Source organism: Pimephales promelas, chromosome 13 (genome assembly GCF_988280905.1).
Source record: "Pimephales promelas chromosome 13, fPimPro1.hap1.1, whole genome shotgun sequence".
Taxonomy (NCBI): domain Eukaryota; kingdom Metazoa; phylum Chordata; class Actinopteri; order Cypriniformes; family Leuciscidae; genus Pimephales; species Pimephales promelas.
In genome coordinates, this window is record NC_142781.1 from 16,675,274 (window position 1) to 16,695,412 (window position 20,139).

Here is a 20,139-nt window from a genome sequence, read left to right on the forward strand (position 1 = left end):
AATGCAGAAGAATCCCCCTCTGCATTCAGTATTGTACATTTTGTTTGTGTCTGTTTTGGAGGTGTCAGCTGTATCAGCATTAATGGTTAGAAGCTGACAAATTCTCTGCATGTGAAATGTGGCTGTGCATTGTTGTATTCTGCATTGTGGTATATTTTTTTTAGCATTTAGCATCCAGCAGGTTATAGACAAAACATTACTACACACCTTCTAGTGCAAAGCATTTGCAGAAACTCAAAATTTGCATGCAAATCCAAAATATTCAAATGAAGATGTCCGACTTGTTAGCAGGGAGTAACCAAATGACCCATAGAAAAATATACTGTGGTGCTTCAAAATACCATGGTAGGACATGTCCAGGGCACAACAATAATGATGTATTGTCATGATATTTTGCACTTGTGTAAATGTTTTGTGCTTTAAAATGTTAATCATTCTTTATTTAATCACAGGAATCACAGAATTTTTTTTTTTAATCATTAGTAGATCCAACAGTAGGGAATCATAGTTTAGATTTTTACTTGAATATTTGTACTCTCCACTATTGTACATTATACATTTAACAACATACTTGTAAAATGTTTTCATTAAAATATGTGTAGGATTAAAACAATAGCAGCTATATTATATATTATCCAAGGTGTATGTAACTCTATTAAATGTTAAGATTTTATTAAAATAAAATAATTGTATTGTTTATTATAGGGCCTACCACTTGATAAATTCATAAACACTCTTGCAGGAAATTATTACAAAAGATGATCACAACTCATTCTCACAATGAAACTGTACTTTAAATCAGCAAAATTCACAACGGACATCACAATAGTGTGAGAAAAAGGTACGAGGTAGAAAATGAGTTTAATGTCGCTGTTCTCTCTAAATTTATTTATCCGAGCGCGCATGCATTTGCATGTGATCAAGCCATTTAGCAGGTTGAGATTGAGCTTAATCAGCCGTGAGATTCACAATGTTCTTTTGATCTAAAGTTTAAATCTGAACAAATCAGGAAAGAGAAGAGAGGATATTTTAAGAGGGAATGTCATATTATCTGTCTATGTTTTACTCGCTTTGTTTAAGGAGAAACATCATGAGGCGAGTAGATACGGTGTGTTGTTAGTTGTACTTTTGGATCAAAGGCTTAAGATGATTCACATTAACAGAGGAACACATAAAAGCAGCTGTTACTCACCATTATAACATTTTGGCAACTAATCAATAGCCATTGGCGCATTTTAGGAGCTACATATTGTGCTGGTTTCAAAAAGAGATAATGAATCCCTTTATGAGCTGAAAAGCTCCAACAGTTTAATGTGCACTTTGGTTTTCAAATTGATCTAGGTCCCATTGGTGCATTTTCCCAGTCTGCATTTAGGTGTATATGTGAATGTGTCTGCCTTTTTGTGTGTTTTTGGCCGTGGAAGTGTGTACGAGTTAAACCTAAGTTGCCATGCCCACCGAGGGATGTGGCTGAGCGATGTGGCCATTAGAGGAAGCTCACCCTTAGAAAAGTCATGGAAAAAGGGCAATTATAGGCAGGCGGTACAAAAGACAGCTCAGCTCGGTGCAGAGTAGGGTCCTAAGTGCCACATCCATCTGAATTCTTTCACAGGAAGGCTCAGTATGTCTCGGAGACCATGAAACCCCAAACGACGACATTAAGACAGCTATTTTATGCTCTCTCATGGGGGTGGTGGCTAAACAAAACTATTTTTCCATTACTTTCCTCATTTATGTCTTGCTGCTACACCAGTTGTAGCCGGCTCGTATTAAAATGAGCTAAGAGTCCCATTGGGAGGGAATAGCGGGGACATTTTGAGCGGTAAAGATGTGTAGTTGGTGTTGAATGCTAAATGCTAATAGATGAAAGAGATTGCTTACAGAGCACATCACACCTCTGCTGGCTCGCCAAATCAGCACTTCAGCTTGAATGTGCGTGTGTGTTCGGGCCCTCATTTGCAAAAGTATACAAGATAGCTCATCTTAAAAAGAAAATTATGTCTTTATTTACTCATCCTTATGTCATTTCAAAACTGTATTTGGACATTATTGTTATGCTACTCTTGTCATACTACAGTAGTTCAGCTGTAAACTCAATAGAAAGGACAAAAAAGTAATAAAAGTAGTCCAAGTGACAAGTCAAATTATAGTTGTTAATAACTGAAAGTTGTGTTTTAGCCATGTCCACGAAGTTGGTGAGAGCTTTAGGGAAATTATTGAATAATGATGTGATGAATAGGCTGAAATTTGTTTATATGTGTATATGGTGTTTTTAATGTGCTTCGACACAAACCAAGTCAGACTCAGCACCATTGCTGAATATTTTCCCTTTAAAACAGCAGTGAACCAAAGATAATCTCAAAAACGATGTTTGAAATCGCTTGTGTTTCTGCCGTCACAAAACACCTTGTAACCAATCAAGTCAACGTGTGATTGTATTTGTAGGCGGGACTAATTTGCATATTCATAGAGCCGCATATACTAAATATACTAGTTGCATTCAATCTATTCTAAGGCGTGAAAAACTCAACTCAAGGAAAAAAAAATATGTAAATGTAATTTTGGTGTTCAAAGATTAGTTTTAAGTGATAAAATGAATGACTTTAGGGGGATTTTAAGATGAGCTGGAATATAGAGCACAGGTTTTTTGTCCTTTTTGGAGCTTGACAGCCTCTGATTACAGTGTATCGTGCTGGACAAGAATTGTATGACAGTTCTTCAAAAATTTCTACTTTTTTTGATGAAATAACAGCATGCAGGTTTGAAATGACATGATTGGTGAGTAAATAATGGCAGAATTGCTTTAAATTCTCTGTCCCCCTTCAATCTGCCTCTTAGAAATCCTTCTGGTGATTTTGAAGAGACATGGTGAAGGGCAACCGACACTCGTCTTGCTTCTCAAACACGTCTGTGGTGCCTGATCACCTTCTCACACACATAGATGAAAATTCATAGATACGCATGCATGCGCATATCAAGCCTCTTAAATCTCCAGCTTGAATTTAGCACTTTGACAAATTATTTTCCATCTCATTGGTCAAGGTGACAGAAAATGGATTGTGGTTTTTAATTGCCTCTTATTTAGATTGTATCAGTTTATTACAGATAAATCAAAAACTTGTTTGTGCCTCGATTTTGTAGCTAAAGGATTGAATATTGTATGTCATACATCCTACATTATCAATACCGTACAAATAACACCAGACATAAATGTCAGACCCTTCGGTGTGGACAAGGTTGATTAATATCATTGGGTCGAGAATATAATGAAACAAAATGTAACTAGAGAACCTGGTTTTGTAGAGTAAAATCTATGCTGTTCTATTTATCCTAATCATATTGCGGTTTGAAGACCCATACATGCACTCATTTGTTGAGGGCTTTGAGAAAACACACACAAGCTACCTCAGAGTTTGCTTAAAATAATTGAGTCATTTACCTCTGTCTTGCATTAAATCACCCTGATAATTAAATCAATTTCCACTGTTTTGCCGTAACCGTGTTTACTCGCGAGACGTGATGAGTAATGCGGCTTTTAGTCGCTGCATTAAGCCGAGTTTGCAGGGATGTGTAAAGAGACTGCAGACAAGAAGAAAGACTCAAATACACTGTTTTCTCTGTTTCATCCGTTAGAAGAGCAGCATTCGGTAATGGAAGGAGACAGCGCGGTAGACATATAGCGCTACACCCTCCCCCCATCCTCATGAAAACTGCACAAGAAAATGCAGCTGCAGGCAAAACTGGTGCAGCCATCTAATAAAACGTATTCGGTGCACTTCGTCAAACTAGACTGACACACACACACACACACACACCAGAAGCACCTACATCGCACCTGCCGAGCAGCAGATCTTGTGCCACCAGGGCAATCGCGTTACATTAAACGCATTACTCTGTGATGGTTACCAGTGTGCCAGGGGCCATGAAGACGAGTCTTTTAATTTTGAAAAACGAAAATTAAACAACATAGGAGGCTCTTCACGCAAGTAATGCGCAAGGACGCCGGGACTACCAATATTAACAATCTGATAAACGCAATAATTGCTCGCCCCCTTCAGCAGGTCTTTATCTAATAATCAGGAATAAGGTCTCATTGGTTGCCATGTCTAATAATAGTGAGTGATTATTTTAGCCTACTGTAATAGCCTGAGAGGTCTTCGCATAATAAATGGTGATTAACAAGAGTGAAAGGTGTAATTTACCTACGGACGTGCGTAATTGGTATACGGAAAATCTGCTTTTTTCTTGCACTTATGCATGAGAGCAAAGAATCGCGAAAAACAAGGTAAGACACGCACACACACACACACACACACACACACTGAGAGCAGATTGATAGAAAGCCACCAGTGAGAGAGAAATTCATCTGTGATGAGGAAATGTAGCCTGTTCTCGCTGGTGTGTGTTTCTCTGTGAGAGAAAGGATGGAAATTTCCATGGAGATGGAAAATTGGCTTTTGCTCCATTTTTATGGACACTGATAGTAGAGAAAGGACAGGAAGTGGTCAGGAAGTGACATGAGCTGAACTTTTCCTGCATGAGAATCATGGTTCAGTGTGTTACAGTGTGTAAGTTGTGGTAAGGCACAAATGTAGTTACAGATTTGGATGTCGTTTTTGATCATCATGATGTCCATTTTGCTTGCATACTAAAGAAATGATCTGATCCGACTCTTTAATTCGGAGAATCAGGCTACAATTGCCGTATTGTACGTTTTTGATCCACTATAAAGATTTGGTTCATAAAAGTAATTTGTTTTAGAAATGGACTACATTGAAAAGTTCATTTCTATTTGAGGAAACATGCGTTTCTCTGAAATATTTGGAGAATCTCCAATTTTAAAGTAAATTTGAAAAATGTACTGTGATATAATGAATAGCAGATACTGATATGCAAATATAATTATATGCAAATTGAGCATGCATGTTCAACTATCTGTGCATGTTTGCATCGAGGTGGCCAAAAGTTTAGTATGACGTCACCACCCCTAATGTGCATACATGTGTTTTTATGAATTGTTCATGTCCTGACAGGACTAATGAACAGTAAAATGAATCCGTGTGTCCACTAGAGCTATATACCGTGTCACGTTAGCGTTCTAGGAGAAATTACGCGCGTCGTCCAACTGGGCTGGATAATGAGATCTGGCGTTCTGCTTGAAAGATGAAAAATGTCAGACAAATGAGCCCAGTCAATACGAGGCTTCTTGCAAACAAATGCGTCCTGATAGGAGAGCATCCCTGCGTCTCCCTCAGTTCTGGGCGTGTAATTGTCTGTCTGTGTTCTCTAATTGCGGCATAATAAATAAAGCACGTTCATTTGTTTATGTCTGTACTTCTAATGCGATTCCCTCCAGTGCTGTTCCGCAGATATCTCTCAACTCGGCTTTTTCTCAGTTTTCTCTCTTTCTCCCTCCCTCATTCCCCTCTCTCTCTCTCTCTCTCTTTGTCTCCTCGTCCTCCTGTTCCTCCACTCCTCAGCACACCTGGGGGCCTGCAGGGGATGTCTCAGCATGAATAATGCAGACGAGCTTCAGAAGTTGTACCTGCTCTCATTTCCTTCCATCTCTCTCTCTCTCTCTCTCTCTCTCTCACTCTCTCTCTCTCTCTCTCTCTCTCTCGCTGTGTCAGTGCGCACTTTCTGTCTCACTCTCCTTGTCCTCACTTTTAAAACCAAGTAAAACCATTACTCCCTTGTGGGGAAGTGGGAATGTGATTTCCTGTGTGCTTGTTTTTTGCAAAAAAAAAAAAAAAAATCCTGTTTGCAGTTTAAAAACAAAAACAGGCTTGCACTCAGTCCATTCTCTCTGTGTCTCTCTCTTCTGCAGTGGATTTTGTGGACTGTGGCAGAGGTTCTGGCTTGCGCTTCGAGAGCGGAGACCCTGCGGATTTCCGGATAGAGGCCGACGGGATGGTTTTCGCAGCGCGAACACTGCAGCTCTCTGACGGGAAGGGGCGGAGCTTGGAGATTAAGGCCAAGGACGTGAAGTCTCAAGAACATTGGCTGGTACACGTTCACTTCACCCAGCCCAAGCAGGTAGGAAGTAAGGTGCACTCGCATGTTAACACAGGGAACGGCAACTACGTGACTGCAAAAATCACAGTAATTACAACTGTGTCAGATCGCTAACAGCGCATGGTGTTTCTAAACTAGCCTCACGCTGCAATTACACCATCAAAATGCCATCGTACGAATGTGAGCTCACAAAAATGTCTCTCTTCATCCGAGGGCCTCTGCGATAAAGCCAAAGCACTAATAAAACTATATTAGAAAATTAGCAGAGCACTAACACGTTGGTAGTAGGGCTGTAATTAATGTTTAACGATGCTAAAGAGACATTAAGGCTGGAGGATACATTAGACAGTGTGGATCTGGACCCTCAGCTTGGGAACACTAACCATATGTCTCATACCCCTGCCTTCTGCTCAGAGACAGGGAGAATTTACTCTTTATTACTGACTCACACATGCACACACACTGCCGCCAAGGGGAAGGAGGATGAGAGCGGATAAAGGCCAAGATGGTCGAGGAGGCAAAGGAGGAGAGGGTGAAGGGTGGGCAGTCATAATATATTACCCATGAGTTTGCTGGTGATGTTAAAACCAAGCAACACTGGAAATACGGTCATTTTAATGAGCTTTTAATTTGGCCATTACGTTTTCTAAAGAAGGTGTCATTGAACTAGTTTTGCAACTAGTTTCCCTCCTTATCTTGTAAGATGGTTTAATTACATCTCTGATTTAAAGAAAGTAGAAAAAGGTACCATCTGTAGCTGAAATACATGACCATAACTATAAATTATTATATTGTCACGGCGTGGCGGTTGATTCATGTTTGTTTTAATGAATTTGAATTACCATTCAAAATGTTGGGGTTTGTACAATTTTTGTAATGTTTCTTATGCTTTTCAAGGATGCTAGCCTGGAAAAACCCAGACAACTTCCGGCAAATTTAGATTTGCTCTGCAAGTTAGTCCAGCAAGCCCATTCAAGCCCATTTCTAATCCGACGATATCGCGGCACCAATCAGAAACGTTGGAGCGGGCTTTACACGATGACGACAGCACACCGACAGAACTAGGCGTGTGACGGTTATAGTTGAACACCGTCGTTAGAACTCTATTACTGGCAAAACCATGTTATTAAAATATTTTTTTCACAAACATTTTTTATCATAGAAAATGTTTAAATACTAATATCAGCTTACGAGGGAGGCGGAGTTAGTGGTGCTACTTTTGGAGATGATTCAATAGAGGTCTATGCACCCCCTCACAAGAAGAGAAATCTTGGTCTGAAGTCTGAAGTATTGTTAATACTTGATGCATCCGCACGAGGGCGAAAATGCGTGCAGCAAAAATGACACAGTCGGTGTGCAAAACCCCATTTCGCTTGTGTGCACAGGTTTATTTGTAACAGTGCGCGCGGCGCCGCGTCCGTGTATGAACAACGAGTATGAACGACTTCAAGCCAAATCTGCCCGAGCCCGTAGCTTTACGTGCACCGGCACACAGTTAGCTAAATTGCTAAGTTCATTGCAAAGATTTTTTTGCTAAGGTTGTGTTTACTGTGTGTGATTTATTTAATGGAAAGCACATTCACTTCTAGTTGTCTTTGAAAAAAACGTTGAGCAAGCAAGTTGCCCCGGGGCCGGGGCAAAAGTTGCATGTGCTGCAGTGTGTGTGGGTGTGTGCGCATCACCTAATATACATTGACCGCGTGGGTGTTTTTGAATCTAACTGTTGTTCTTTTCGTCGTTTTTTTTTTTTCCTTTGCCAGGTGCCAGTGATACTGTTTCCGCGGCACAGTGTGGTTGTCAAGGACGACGGCAGTGTGAATCGCGTGAAAAGAGACTGGGTCATTCCTCCTGTCAACGTGCTTGAGAACGCCAAAAAACAATTCCCTGAAGAGCTTGTGAAAGTGAGTGTGTACACGATGAAAAACATCATTGGTTCATCATGTGAAGTGTAGTCGAAAAAGTATGATAAAAATAAACGATAATTCATTCATTGCTTGCTATTTATTGAGTTTCTATCATGCATGGAATTTAATTTTATGTTTATCTTGTGTGTGTGTTTTTCAGATCCAGTCGGATAAGGGCAAGAGTAACGCACTGCGCTATAGCGTGACCGGACCAGGAGCCGACCAAAACCCCACCGGCCTGTTTATCATCGACGCCATTTCAGGAATCCTGTCCGTCACCAAACCACTGGACAGAGAACACACCCCCTACTTCAATGTAAGTGTGTGTGTGTGTGTGTGTGTGTGTGTGTGTGTGTGTGTGTGTGTGTGTGTGTGTGTGTTCATGACTCCATGTCCTGAGATGTCATGTCAAACTTTTGAGTAGATTTCATCCTAAAAAAAAAACAGATTATTCAAACAAACTAAATTATTCAATTTTTTATTCAGGGCATTCCCTAAATCTGGCTTTTCCTAAGTAAGAACAATCCTCAATCTCCCCTGGAAGTAGTTTCAAACTTTTTCTGCCTGGTTTCAATACCCTTTCACTTTACTACTGGACCCGAGAGGCTGTTAACCTCCCCCAGTGTCTACCTAATCCACATTCAGATTCAAATTATGCAGAGATTACATGAATATGAAATGATTTGCTTCCTAATGGTGCCAAAGGTGGAGCATCAGGCTTCCTTCGGATAGCTCATGCATACAGCAGACTTAAAACTGCTCTAGCACACAAACTGCAACCAAGTCAGCTACAGCAGTTGGTTAACTCCAATAACCGCTGAAAATGAGTGTGGCGGTTATTAGCCTCTTTTACACTGACAGTGTGTCTGTACTGCCATTGATGTTACAGTTTTGCTCAGTTGGCTGCTGAAAATGTGTGAATTGAGTACTGTAAATGTCTTCTCTGGCTCAAAATGGCATAAAGACACTGAAAATACTGTGGAGGTTCAGTGTCAAAACTCGTTAGAATGCAAACGTGATTCAGAGGCTAATTAACTTCATGCATCCCATAGCATAGTTAGTTAGTTAGTAAGATTCAGATGCTTTTATTCAGCAAGTACATATTCAAATGATCAAAGTTAACAATAATGTTAAAAAAAATTAAATGCACATCATCATATTATAGTGATTTCTGAAGGATCATGTGACACTGAAGACTGGAGTAATGTCTGATAATTCAGCTTTGCCATCACGGGAATTAATGACATTTTAAAATATATTGAAATAGAAAATATCACCTTTTAAAGGGTGAAAATTCTGTCAGTATTTACTCACCTTCATGTTGTTCCAAACCTCTATGTGTTTATTTGTTCTGTTATACACAAAGGAAGATATTTGGAAGAATTTTTTAATCAAACAGATCTCATTCCCCATTGACTACCATAGTATGTATTTTTTACTATGGTAGTCGATGGGGAATGAGATCTGTTTGATTAAGGGTGACATGAGGGTGAGTAAATACTGACAGAATTTTTGGGTGAACTAACCCTTCAATTGTAATCATATTTCACAATCGCAATAGTTCTGTTTTTATTTCGTTTTGTCAAATAAATGCAGCCTTGGTGAATCTTACCAATTCCCAAATTTTGAACTGTGGTGTATATTCATTATGAAAATAACAGTGAAAGTAGTTGTTTTCATAGCTGCTCAGATGTAGACTTGTGTGTTGATTGGTTCAGCTTTTGCTTTCATGAAGAGTTTCCATGTAAACTGTGACTTTAAATGTGTGTTTGCGTTCACAGCTACGTGCTCATGCCGTGGACTCCAATGGGAACCAGATGGAGAACCCCATTGACATCATCATCAATGTCATCGATATGAACGACAACCGGCCCGAGTTCACACACCAGATCTGGAACGGAACCGTGGATGAGGGCGCCAAACCAGGTACACACACACACACACACACACCATTCACGCTTTTGACACAGTTTATGACATGCCTTCACCAATGAAGTGAAAACTGACATTTATTGCACGGCTCTAGGTACATTTGTAATGACGGTGACCTCCCAGGATGAGGATGACCCAAATACAGCCAATGGAATGCTCAGATACAAGATCCTCTCCCAGACCCCGGAGAGCCCCTCCTCCAATATGTTCACTATCAACGACAAGACCGGCGAAATCATCACTGTAGCTGCTGGCTTGGATCGTGAGGTACAAGGAAATTTGTTCTAGTGGAAAGTCAAAAATATACTACAACCAGTTTTATTATTAATGTAGTATTTCTAATTTTTTTTTATTCAAGTTTAAGTAATTGTGTGCTTTTTTCTCTTTAAACTATTTCTTTTTAGCTGTAATGAATTTTTTTATTTCAGTTTTGTTAGTAATTCTAGTACTTTTTTTATTTCAGGTAGTTGTTGAAACAGCATTTTTTTAAAGTTTGTTTTTCATCAAATATAGCTTATATAATTTTATTTTAGCTTAATTTCAATTACTGAAAATTATTTTTAATAGGTTTAATTAACAGTAACAACATTGTTTTCATCTGGTGGGTTGGAACCCAAAAACAATGGGCCGCTTATCTGGTCTAATGCGGTTAAATAATAAGATGCAAACACAGGGCTGCCAACTTTTGAGTTTAGCTTGGAGTGAGAATTATGGAGGGGGATGGTTTTGGGATTCGGGGTGTTATACAAACATATATTTTCAAAACGTGGTAACTAAATATAATTTCAATACATTTAGTGACAACATTACAATGTTTACATGGTACAATGACTGGTAGGCTACTGTTTTTATTAGTCCTTGACAAATTTCATGATTTCAATTCATACAATTGGGATTTATATAAATCAGTACACTAGCTATATGCAATTTTTTTTTTTTTTTTTTTTAAGGAAAAAATCTCTCAACTAATGCTGTAAACATGCAGGGAGCCCTGTCAGCTGCTATTATTATTAGAGGCAATACAATGTCAAATTAATATAATGCGGTTTTTTTATAATAATAATAACGTTAGAATAATTTTACTTATGCTATGGTCATTAAATGGCTTTCCTGAGGTAAATGTAACGTTACGTGACATTGTTCTCCAGCTTTATTATAGACCTCTTTCTGCAGTTTAAACAATGATTGAGTGATTACATGAGACATTTCAGTAAGTTATACTGCATCTTTTAACATACTTTCTAATGTTCATTTGTTTTTATTTACTATTAACTAATAGTAAAGAGGAAGAGATGATCAGTTCACATCCACTTGAACTTAGTGATCTGTCACGTCACATTTAGGAGTACCAAAACAATATTTATTGTTTGAATTTCGTAAAAAAAATTGACATCATTTGAAAGCTGAGACTATTTCAAATCAAAACTAACCTTTTCTGTCAGTGTATAGTCTTGTGTGGCGTGAGAGCCTGAGAACAGTGACAATTGCACCAGTTGTCAGCCCTGCGAACATAACACTTCCCATATTCCACAGCCAGTTGAGACCCACTGCTGTAAACCATTTCCTTCTTTTGTTTTTAACCAAATTTTTCTTGTTTTTTGTTTTGAGCAGAAGGTCCCTCAATACACCCTGATCATTCAGGCTACCGATATGGAGGGAAACCCCACATATGGTCTGTCCAACACCGCCACTGCTGTCATACGCCTGCTGGAAACCATCCAAAAAAAGGTACTATCTGTAGCTGAAATACATGACCATAACTATAAATTATTATATTTTCACAGCGTGGCGGTAGATTCATGTTTGTTTTAATGAATTCGAATTACCATTCAAAATGTTGGGGTTTGTACAATTTTTGTAATGATTCTTATGCGTTTCAAGGATGCTAGCCTGGAAAAACTCAGACAACTTCCGGCAAATTTAGATTTGCTCTGCAAGTTAGTCCAGCAAGCCCATTTCTAATCCGACGATATCGCGGCACCAATCAGAAACGTTGGAGCGGGCTTTACACGATGACGACAGCACACCGACAGAACTAGGCGTGTGACGGTTATAGTTGAACACCGTCATTAGAACTCTATTGCCGGCTCTATTTTTTTCACAAACATTTTTTATCATAGAAAATGTTTAAATACTAATATCAGCTTACGAGGGAGGCGGAGTTAGTGGTGCTACTTTTGGAGATGATTCAATAGAGGTCTATGCACCCCCTCACAAGAAGAGAAATCTTGGAGATCTCCTTAATAAACAGAGGTCTGAAGTCTGAAGTATTGTTTATACTTGACGCATCCGCACGAGGGTGAAAATGCGTGCCGCAAAAATGACATATTCGGTGTGCAAAACCCCATTTCGCTTGTGTGCACAGGTTTATTTGTAACAGTGGGCGTGGCGCCGCGTCCGAGTATGAACGACTTCAAGCCAAATCTGCCCGAGCACGTAGCTTTACGTGCACCGGCTAACAGTTAGCTATATTGGAAAGTTCATTGCAAAGATTTTTTTGCTAAGGTTGTGTTTACTGTGTGTGATTTATTTAATGGAAAGCACATTCACTTTTAGTTGTCTTGCTGTTCATTTTAAATTAACGTTGAGCAAGTAGCTAATCAGTGTCTGCTCGTTTATTCAAACTAATTTGTTCTATAACAGACAAACGTCGCTCTGCATACGTCATCTCCTTTATTGCTCTGATTGGATTTAGGTCTATCCAATTGCGCCCAAAAGCATTTAAGCTACGTCCTTTGGTGACGCCCCTTTGAAATGATTTGTCTAGGAAGCTTTCCCAGACCTTAACTGAGTTACAACTGACTGAGAATGGTCTGGTTTGAACCAGGCTACAAGGATGCATTTATTTGATAAATACAGTATAAGCAGTAATATTGTGAAATATTATTACAATTTTAAACAACTGTTTTCTATTTTAATGTTTATTTAAATGTAATGTATTAGCGTGTTCAAAGCTGAATTTTCAGCATCATTACTCTAGTCTTCAGTGTCACATGATCCTTCAGAAATCATTATAATATGCTGATTTGATGCTCAAGAAACATTTCTTATTATCAACGTTGAAAGCAGTTGTGCTTTAATGCATCCTTGTTGAATAAAAGTATTCATTTATGTATTTTTTTTAATAATAATCTTACTGACCCCAAACTTTTAAATAGGTGATGTAGATAAATATAGCTGTTTATCATCATTGTTGTGGAAATTCTGCACCTAGATCTTAAATAACAATTAAAGGACAAATGAAGATCTCGAAAGTCAAAAGTGTATGTATTTATTTCTTGCAAGAAAGACCCTGATATGAGAAGGGCCAAGATCTTCTCATTTTACAGACCTTATATAGGATGGATCATCCTCCAAAATGTACCGCTCCCCTTCTTATCTTCAGACCAAGGCCCAGTTCCGCACAGTTCTCAGTTCCGTATATTCTAACACCTCTCATCTATGTATACCCACACGTTAAACACAGATGTCACTTCAAAAACAACTAAATACATGTTTTGCTCTTGGTGCAAGCAAGCTTATCTATTTTTGAGAAGAACAGAACATTCTGTCCTTTTACAAATGTCCCATTTGTATAAGGAATAATGCATCTTGCAGTTTCTTTAGCATCTTTATATTTTAAAGAACACACAAACAAATATATGTTTCAATAAAATTTTCTATTACACTATGTATTCATTTATTGGTAGATTTGAATGAAAATGATTACATTCAGGGTTCCAATGATCCTGAAAAACATGGAAATATCAAGAATTTAATATTCCCCAAAAATCTAAAGTCTTTCCAGGCCTCTATAAATCATGCCAATAAATACAAATTAATCAAATCTTAAAACGCTGTGACAATATAATTATTTATAGTTATGGACATGTATTTCAGCTACAGATGGCTCGATAAAGTGCAAACTCAATAGAAATCCTATCAAGTATTCATACAAATTGCTAATTCATGGATAAGTCATAGAAATTCAATGTCCAGAAAGAATAGGAACACTTTATCCATCACTTCTGTGTTGATTTAGTTAAAAAATAAAACTCAAAAAGCATGCCTTATTTTTAAAGTAGATATTTATTGTTTTTACTCTCATTAAACATTTGGATTTTCATTGAATATGATTAAAAGCCCAGCCCTAGTTTATACAGCTAGAGATAACAGATAGAAAGGCGATTAATGTGGAATGAGAGGGAAAATAGGAGATATGAAAAATAAACGAGAACGAACTGGGATGAAAGATGTTTTTCCATCAGTTCTGGCAATGTTTATGTTGTCGGTTTGTTCATTTGGAGAGATTGTGAGACTGTGAGTAGATACAAGTGTAATGAGTTAACTCATAATTACCTGAGTCATAGCAGCGAGAGAGAAAAACGAGAGAATCTTTCTCCCTCCTTCAACACCGAACTGCCGCCCGCCCCATGGCACTGTCATTACTGGCAATATTTCACCACCGGGAGGAAAAGTAAGAAGATAGGTCAAGAGAAAGGGAGGCTTAGTTGATATCAACTGAGTCGCTTTATAAGCTAACGCCCTGTGAGATTTTGTACTTGCGTAAAGAAATTAGTCGTTGTATTGTGTTGTTAGTTGGAAATAAACTCTTAATTGAACACTCAGGGGTTTTTGTTCTGTTTAACAATAAGATCAGGGCAAATGTCTGGTCAAGCACATCTCGGGCAGCCTTCGGCTCTGAATAACAAGGCTCATGGAGAAATGAAGTGGAACAATACTGCAAGCTCGACACACACTTTCATATTCACTATGTGGGTGTTACTGCTCTGGGAGTTAACGATGGAGCAGCAGTGATATTTATGACCCCATTACAGAGGGTAAAATTAATTCTGTAATTATTCGGGGCTGGGGCAAAAGTGTTGCATGTGCTGCAGTGTGTGTGGGTGTGTACGCATCACCTGATATACATTGACCGTGTGGGTGTTTTTGAATCTAACTGTTGTTCTTTTCGTCGTTTTTTTTTTTTCCTTTGCCAGGTGCCAGTGATACCGTTTCCGCGGCACAGTGTGGTTGTCAAGGATGACGGCAGTGTGAATCGCGTGAAAAGAGACTGGGTCATTCCTCCTGTCAACGTGCTTGAGAACTCCAGAAAACAATTCCCTGAAGAGCTTGTGAAAGTGAGTGTGTACACGATGAAAAACAACATTGGTTCATCATGTGAAGTGTATTCGAAAAAGTATGATAAAAATAAACGGTAATTCATTCATTGCTTGCTATTCATTGAGTTGCTATCGTGCATGGAATTTAATTTTATGTTTATCTTGTGTGTGTGTTTTTCAGATCTGGTCGGATAAGGGCAAGAGTAACGCACTGCGCTATTGCGTGACCGGACCAGGAGCCGACCAAAACCCCACCGGCCTGTTTATCATCGACGCCATTTCAGGAATCCTGTCCGTCACCAAACCACTGGACAGAGAACACACCCCCTACTTCAATGTAAGTGTGTGTGTGTTCATGACTCCATGTCCTGAGATGTCATGTCAAACTTTTGAGTAGATTTCATCCTAAAAAAAAAAATTGATTATGCAAACAAACAAAATTATTCAGATTAATCAAACCGTATGAATGATTGTACAAGATTTCCTTTATAAATATGTAAGGCTGCCACCGACAAAAGAATATTCTAGTTGACTATTAGTCGGTTATTTAAGCCATTAGTCGATTAGTCAGGCATTTATCATATTAATTTAAGTACTTAAAAATGTATGAATATGGTTTCAGATTCAGGGTTGAGAATAAACAATATAGAATTGTTCTACATTAGAGAAAAATTCTAAACCATAATAATGAGCATTTAAATATGAATTAAGCACAATTGTTCAGTTCATTATTTGGCCACAGGAGTCGCCAAATTGCCCGGTAAAAAAGTGGATTTATTATTAAAATTCACTGTAAAGTTTGTGCACTTTTCAATGCCGTTTCTTGCATACACAATGTTTAAACATCAGGCCTTTGGTCTTTAGATCTGTGTATTCCATCCAGGACAGAGAGAAGCCCTCTAAAACTCCCAATAAATTACATGTGTCATAGTTACCATGGCAGCCAGTCTGAGAATGTGACCTTTGACTTCCCTCTAATCCACTGTACCGTGAAGAGGAGAGCAGGCAAAATTAAACTCTGGAGGAGCTTATCTTAACACTAGGGGGGCATTCCCTAAATCTGGCTTTTTTTATCTTAGTAAGAACAATCCTCAATCTCCCCTGGAAGTAGTTTCAAACTTTTTCTGCCTGGTTTCAATACCCTTTCACTTTACTACTGGACCCAAGAGGCTGTTAACCTCCCCCAGTGTCTACCTAATCCACATTCAGATTCAAATTATGCAGAGATTACATGAATATGAAATGATTTGCTTCCTAATGGTGCCAAAGGTGGAGCATCAGGCTTCCTTCGGATAGCTCATGCATACAGCAGACTTAAAACTGCTCTAGCACACAAACTGCAACCAAGTCAGCTACAGCAGTTGGTTAACTCCAATAACCGCTGAAAATGAGTGTGGCGGTTATTAGCCTCTTTTACACTGACAGTGTGTCTGTACTGCCATTGATGTTACAGTTTTGCTCAGTTGGCTGCCGAAAATGTGTGAATTGAGTACTGTAAATGTCTTCTCTGTCTCAAAATGGCATAAAGACACTGAAAATACTGTGGAGGTTCAGTGTCAAAACTCGTTAGAATGCAAACACTGATTCAGAGGCTAATTAACTTCATGCATCCCATAGCATAGCTAGTTAGTTAGTAAGATTCAGATGCTTTTATTCAGCAAGTACATATTCAAAGGATCAAAGTTAACGCACATCATCATATTATAGTGATGATTTCTGAAGGATCATGTGACACTGAAGACTGGAGTAATGATGCTGATAATTCAGCTTTGCCATCACGGGAATTAATGACATTTTAAAATATATTGAAATAGAAAATATCACCTTTTAAAGGGTTTGTTCACCCAAAAATGATTTGGTTTGGAACAACATGAGGGTGAGTAAATGCTGACAGAATTTTCATTTTTGGGTGAACTAACCCTTTAAATTCTAATCATAATTCACAATCGCAATAGTTCTGTTTTTACTTCATTTTGTCAAATAAATGCAGCCTTGGTGAATCTTACCAATCCCCAAATTTTGAACTGTGGTGTATATTCATTATATAAAAAAAATAACAGTGAAAGTAGTTGTTTTCATAGCTGCTCAGATGTAGACTTGTGTGTTGATTGGTTCAGCTTTTGCTTTCATGAAGAGTTTCCATGTAAACTGTGACTTTAAATGTGTGTTTGCGTTCACAGCTACGTGCTCATGTCGTGGACATCAATGGGAACCAGATGGAGAACCCCATTGACATCATCATCAAAGTCATCGATATGAATGACAACCGGCCCGAGTTCGCACACCAGATCTGGAACGGAACCGTGGATGAGGGCACCAAACCAGGTACACACACACGCACGCATTCATGCCTTTGACACAGTTTATGACACGCCTTCCTCAATGATGTGAAAACTGACATTTATTGCACGGTTCTAGGTACATTTGTAATGACGGTGACCTCCCAGGATAAGGATGACCCAAATACAGCCAATGGGATGCTCAGATACAAGATCCTCTCCCAGACCCCGGAGAGCCCCTCCTCCAATATGTTCACTATCAACGACAAGACCGGCGAAATCATCACTGTAGCTGCTGGCCTGGACCGTGAGGTACGAGGAAATTTGTTCTAGTGGAAAGTCAAAAAATATACTCTAACCAGTTTTATTATTAATGTAGTATTTATAAATCTCTTAAATTATCTTTTACTTGTTTATTTTAATTTAAGTTTAAATGCCTTGGGGCTGCGGAATTTGCATAGCGTATGGGTATAAAAGGAGGAAGTGAACGCAACCGCAGTATGTCTTCGCTGAGGAGCCAAGGCTGAACTCCAGCGTCTAGCCAGCGATACAGCCGAAGTGGCAGGGAGACGTAACGTCTCCGTTCCCTACTCAGGGAACGAGGGTTACATCCGTAACCGAGACGTTCCCTTTCGTAGTCACTTCGAGTTACGTCAGAAGTGACGGAGAATGGGGGTCAGTGCCATCACGCCATCTTCAAGCTGACTTCCAGTGCCCTGCGAAAGTCTGGACCCCTGAACCCTTTTTTTTTTTTTTTTTTTTTTAACCAGGGAACCCACTTTGACACAGGAATACCAAGGTACACTGGGAAACATAACCCGGGAGGGACATGCTACCAGATGCCTACCATAGGGAGGACTTACGAATACACATATGGTCGCATAGGGACGCATATGGAAATCACTGGAGCACCAACCGCAGGTGGCTACTAGAATTTTAACTCCAGGGGTGGCAGATGGCTTGCCAAGGGAAGACACATGCTCAGAGAGGCTTACAGTGGATAATACACATGAGACAGTTACCATAGGGAACCGTGCACATGGAGGCACCTAGCCAGCATCCAGAGCAACAGCAGTGGTGCCCGCATCGTCGGTGCTGGAGGACTCAAGGCTTCAACGGAAGACACTGAGGAAAATCGCACTTATCCAATCCGAGGAGTGGAATGGCAAGCAAGCGAAGACACCTAAGCGGGTCCAGTACTGGCGGAAGCGAGTACGTGAGAGGACACCGGCTCAATTCGCAGATTATAGAATCTCGCGAAGGTGTTTGGTGTCGCCCAGCCTGCAGCTCTGCAAATGTCTGTTTGCGAGGCGCCGTGCGCTAGAGCCCAAGAGGAGGCCACACTCTGAGTGGAATCGGCCGTCACACCAAGGGGGCACGGATGGCCTTGCTGCTGGTAAGGCAAAGCAATGGCGTCCACTATCCAGTGAGACAGCCGTTGCTTTGAGAGAGCCCTTCCCTTCTGGCTCCCCCCATGACAGACAAAGAGCTGGTCTGAGGTCCTGAAACACCGCGTTCTGTCAACGTAGGTGCGGAGAGCACGTACCGGACAGAGCAGTGCCAAGGCTGGGTCTGCCTCCTCCAAGGGCAGCGCTTGCAGGTTCACCACCTGGTCCCGGAAGGGAGTGGTGGGAACCTTGGGTACGTATCCAGGCCGGGGTCTCAGGATCACGTGAGAGTAAGCTGGCCCGAACTCCAGGCACGCTTCGTCAACGGAGAATGCGTGCAGGTCCCCCACCCTCTTGAAGGAGGCCAGTGCAACCAGGAGTGCCGTCTTCATGGACAGAAACTTTAACTCTACCGATTGCAAAGGCTCAAAGGGGGGCCTCTGCAGAGCACTTAGAACTACTGAGAGGTCCCAAGAGGGTACGAGGGGAGGACGAGGCGGATGCAGCCTCCTCGCTCCCCTCAGGAACCTGATGACCAGGTCGTGCTTCCCTAAGGACTTACCTTCTACTGCTTCATGAGAGGCGGCACTGGCCGCGACGTAAACCTTAAGGGTGGAGGGCGACAGCCTGCGCTCCAACCCTTCTTGCAGGAAGGAAAGCACGACACTGATCGAACATCTCCGGGGGTCTTCTCCGCGAGAAGAGCACCAGCTGACGAAGAGGTTCCACTTCAACGCGTAAAGGTGTCTCGTGGACGACGCTCTAACGGAAGTGATGGTTGCCGGCACCGCAGGTGGCAGCGAACTCAAACCTGCCACAGAGTGCCCTGTCTCTGAGTGAGTAGATCTTGTCTCAGAGGAATAGGCCAAGGAGGTGCTGTCGCGAGGAGCATGAGTTCGGAGAACCACGTCTTGGTGGGCCAATAGGGGGCTACCAGCAAGACCTGCTCCTCGTCCTCCTTGATCTTGCACAACACCCGTGCAAGGAGGCTCACTGGGGGAAACGCATGCTTGCGTGGGCCCCGCGGCCAGCTCTGCGCCAGTGCATCTGTGCCGAGCGTACCCTCGGTCAGGGAATAAAACTGGGCGCAGTGGGATGAGTCCCGGGAGGCGAACAGATCTATCTTTGCCTCACCGAACTGGTCCCAAATCAGCTGGACCGTCTGGGGATGGAGTCGCCATTCGCCGGAGGTAAGGCGGACCCGTGACAGCTCGTCGGCTGCCAGGTTCTGGTCTCCTGGAATGTACACTGCACGAAGGGACCTCAGGTGCTTCTGACTCCATAGCAAGAGGTGTCGGGCGAGCTGCGACAACCGGCGTGAGCGTAGACCCCCCTGGTGGTTGATGTACGCTACTGCAGTGGTGTTGTCTGAACGGACAAGTACATGTTGACCCCTGAGCAGCGCTCAAAAGCGGTGCAGGGCCAGGCGTACTGCCAGCAGCTCGAGGCAATTGATGTGCATGAGGCGCTGGGGTCCTGTCCAAGAACCCGCGGCTGCATGCCCATTGCACATGGCACC

General features: G+C 40.9%; 1 protein-coding gene across 3 annotated transcripts in view; it reads left to right on the top strand.

Annotated features, from left to right (window-relative positions):
* cdh2 (cadherin 2, type 1, N-cadherin (neuronal)) overlaps positions 1 to 20,139 on the top strand; it is a 60,823-nt gene that overhangs the window by 19,616 nt on the left and 21,068 nt on the right. Inside the window, exons 3-12 of one of the 3 annotated variants that reach the window (XM_089118536.1) lie at positions 5,828 to 6,036; positions 7,776 to 7,916; positions 8,080 to 8,235; positions 9,701 to 9,845; positions 9,946 to 10,118; positions 11,463 to 11,579; positions 14,831 to 14,971; positions 15,135 to 15,290; positions 17,134 to 17,278; positions 17,372 to 17,544. In XM_089118536.1, the coding sequence (XP_088974662.1) occupies positions 5,828 to 6,036; positions 7,776 to 7,916; positions 8,080 to 8,235; positions 9,701 to 9,845; positions 9,946 to 10,118; positions 11,463 to 11,579; positions 14,831 to 14,971; positions 15,135 to 15,290; positions 17,134 to 17,278; positions 17,372 to 17,544 (1,556 nt within the window). The remainder of the gene's footprint in view (positions 1 to 5,827; positions 6,037 to 7,775; positions 7,917 to 8,079; positions 8,236 to 9,700; positions 9,846 to 9,945; positions 10,119 to 11,462; positions 11,580 to 14,830; positions 14,972 to 15,134; positions 15,291 to 17,133; positions 17,279 to 17,371; positions 17,545 to 20,139) is intronic. The other 2 variants (XM_089118538.1, XM_089118537.1) reach the window with 2 other exon arrangements.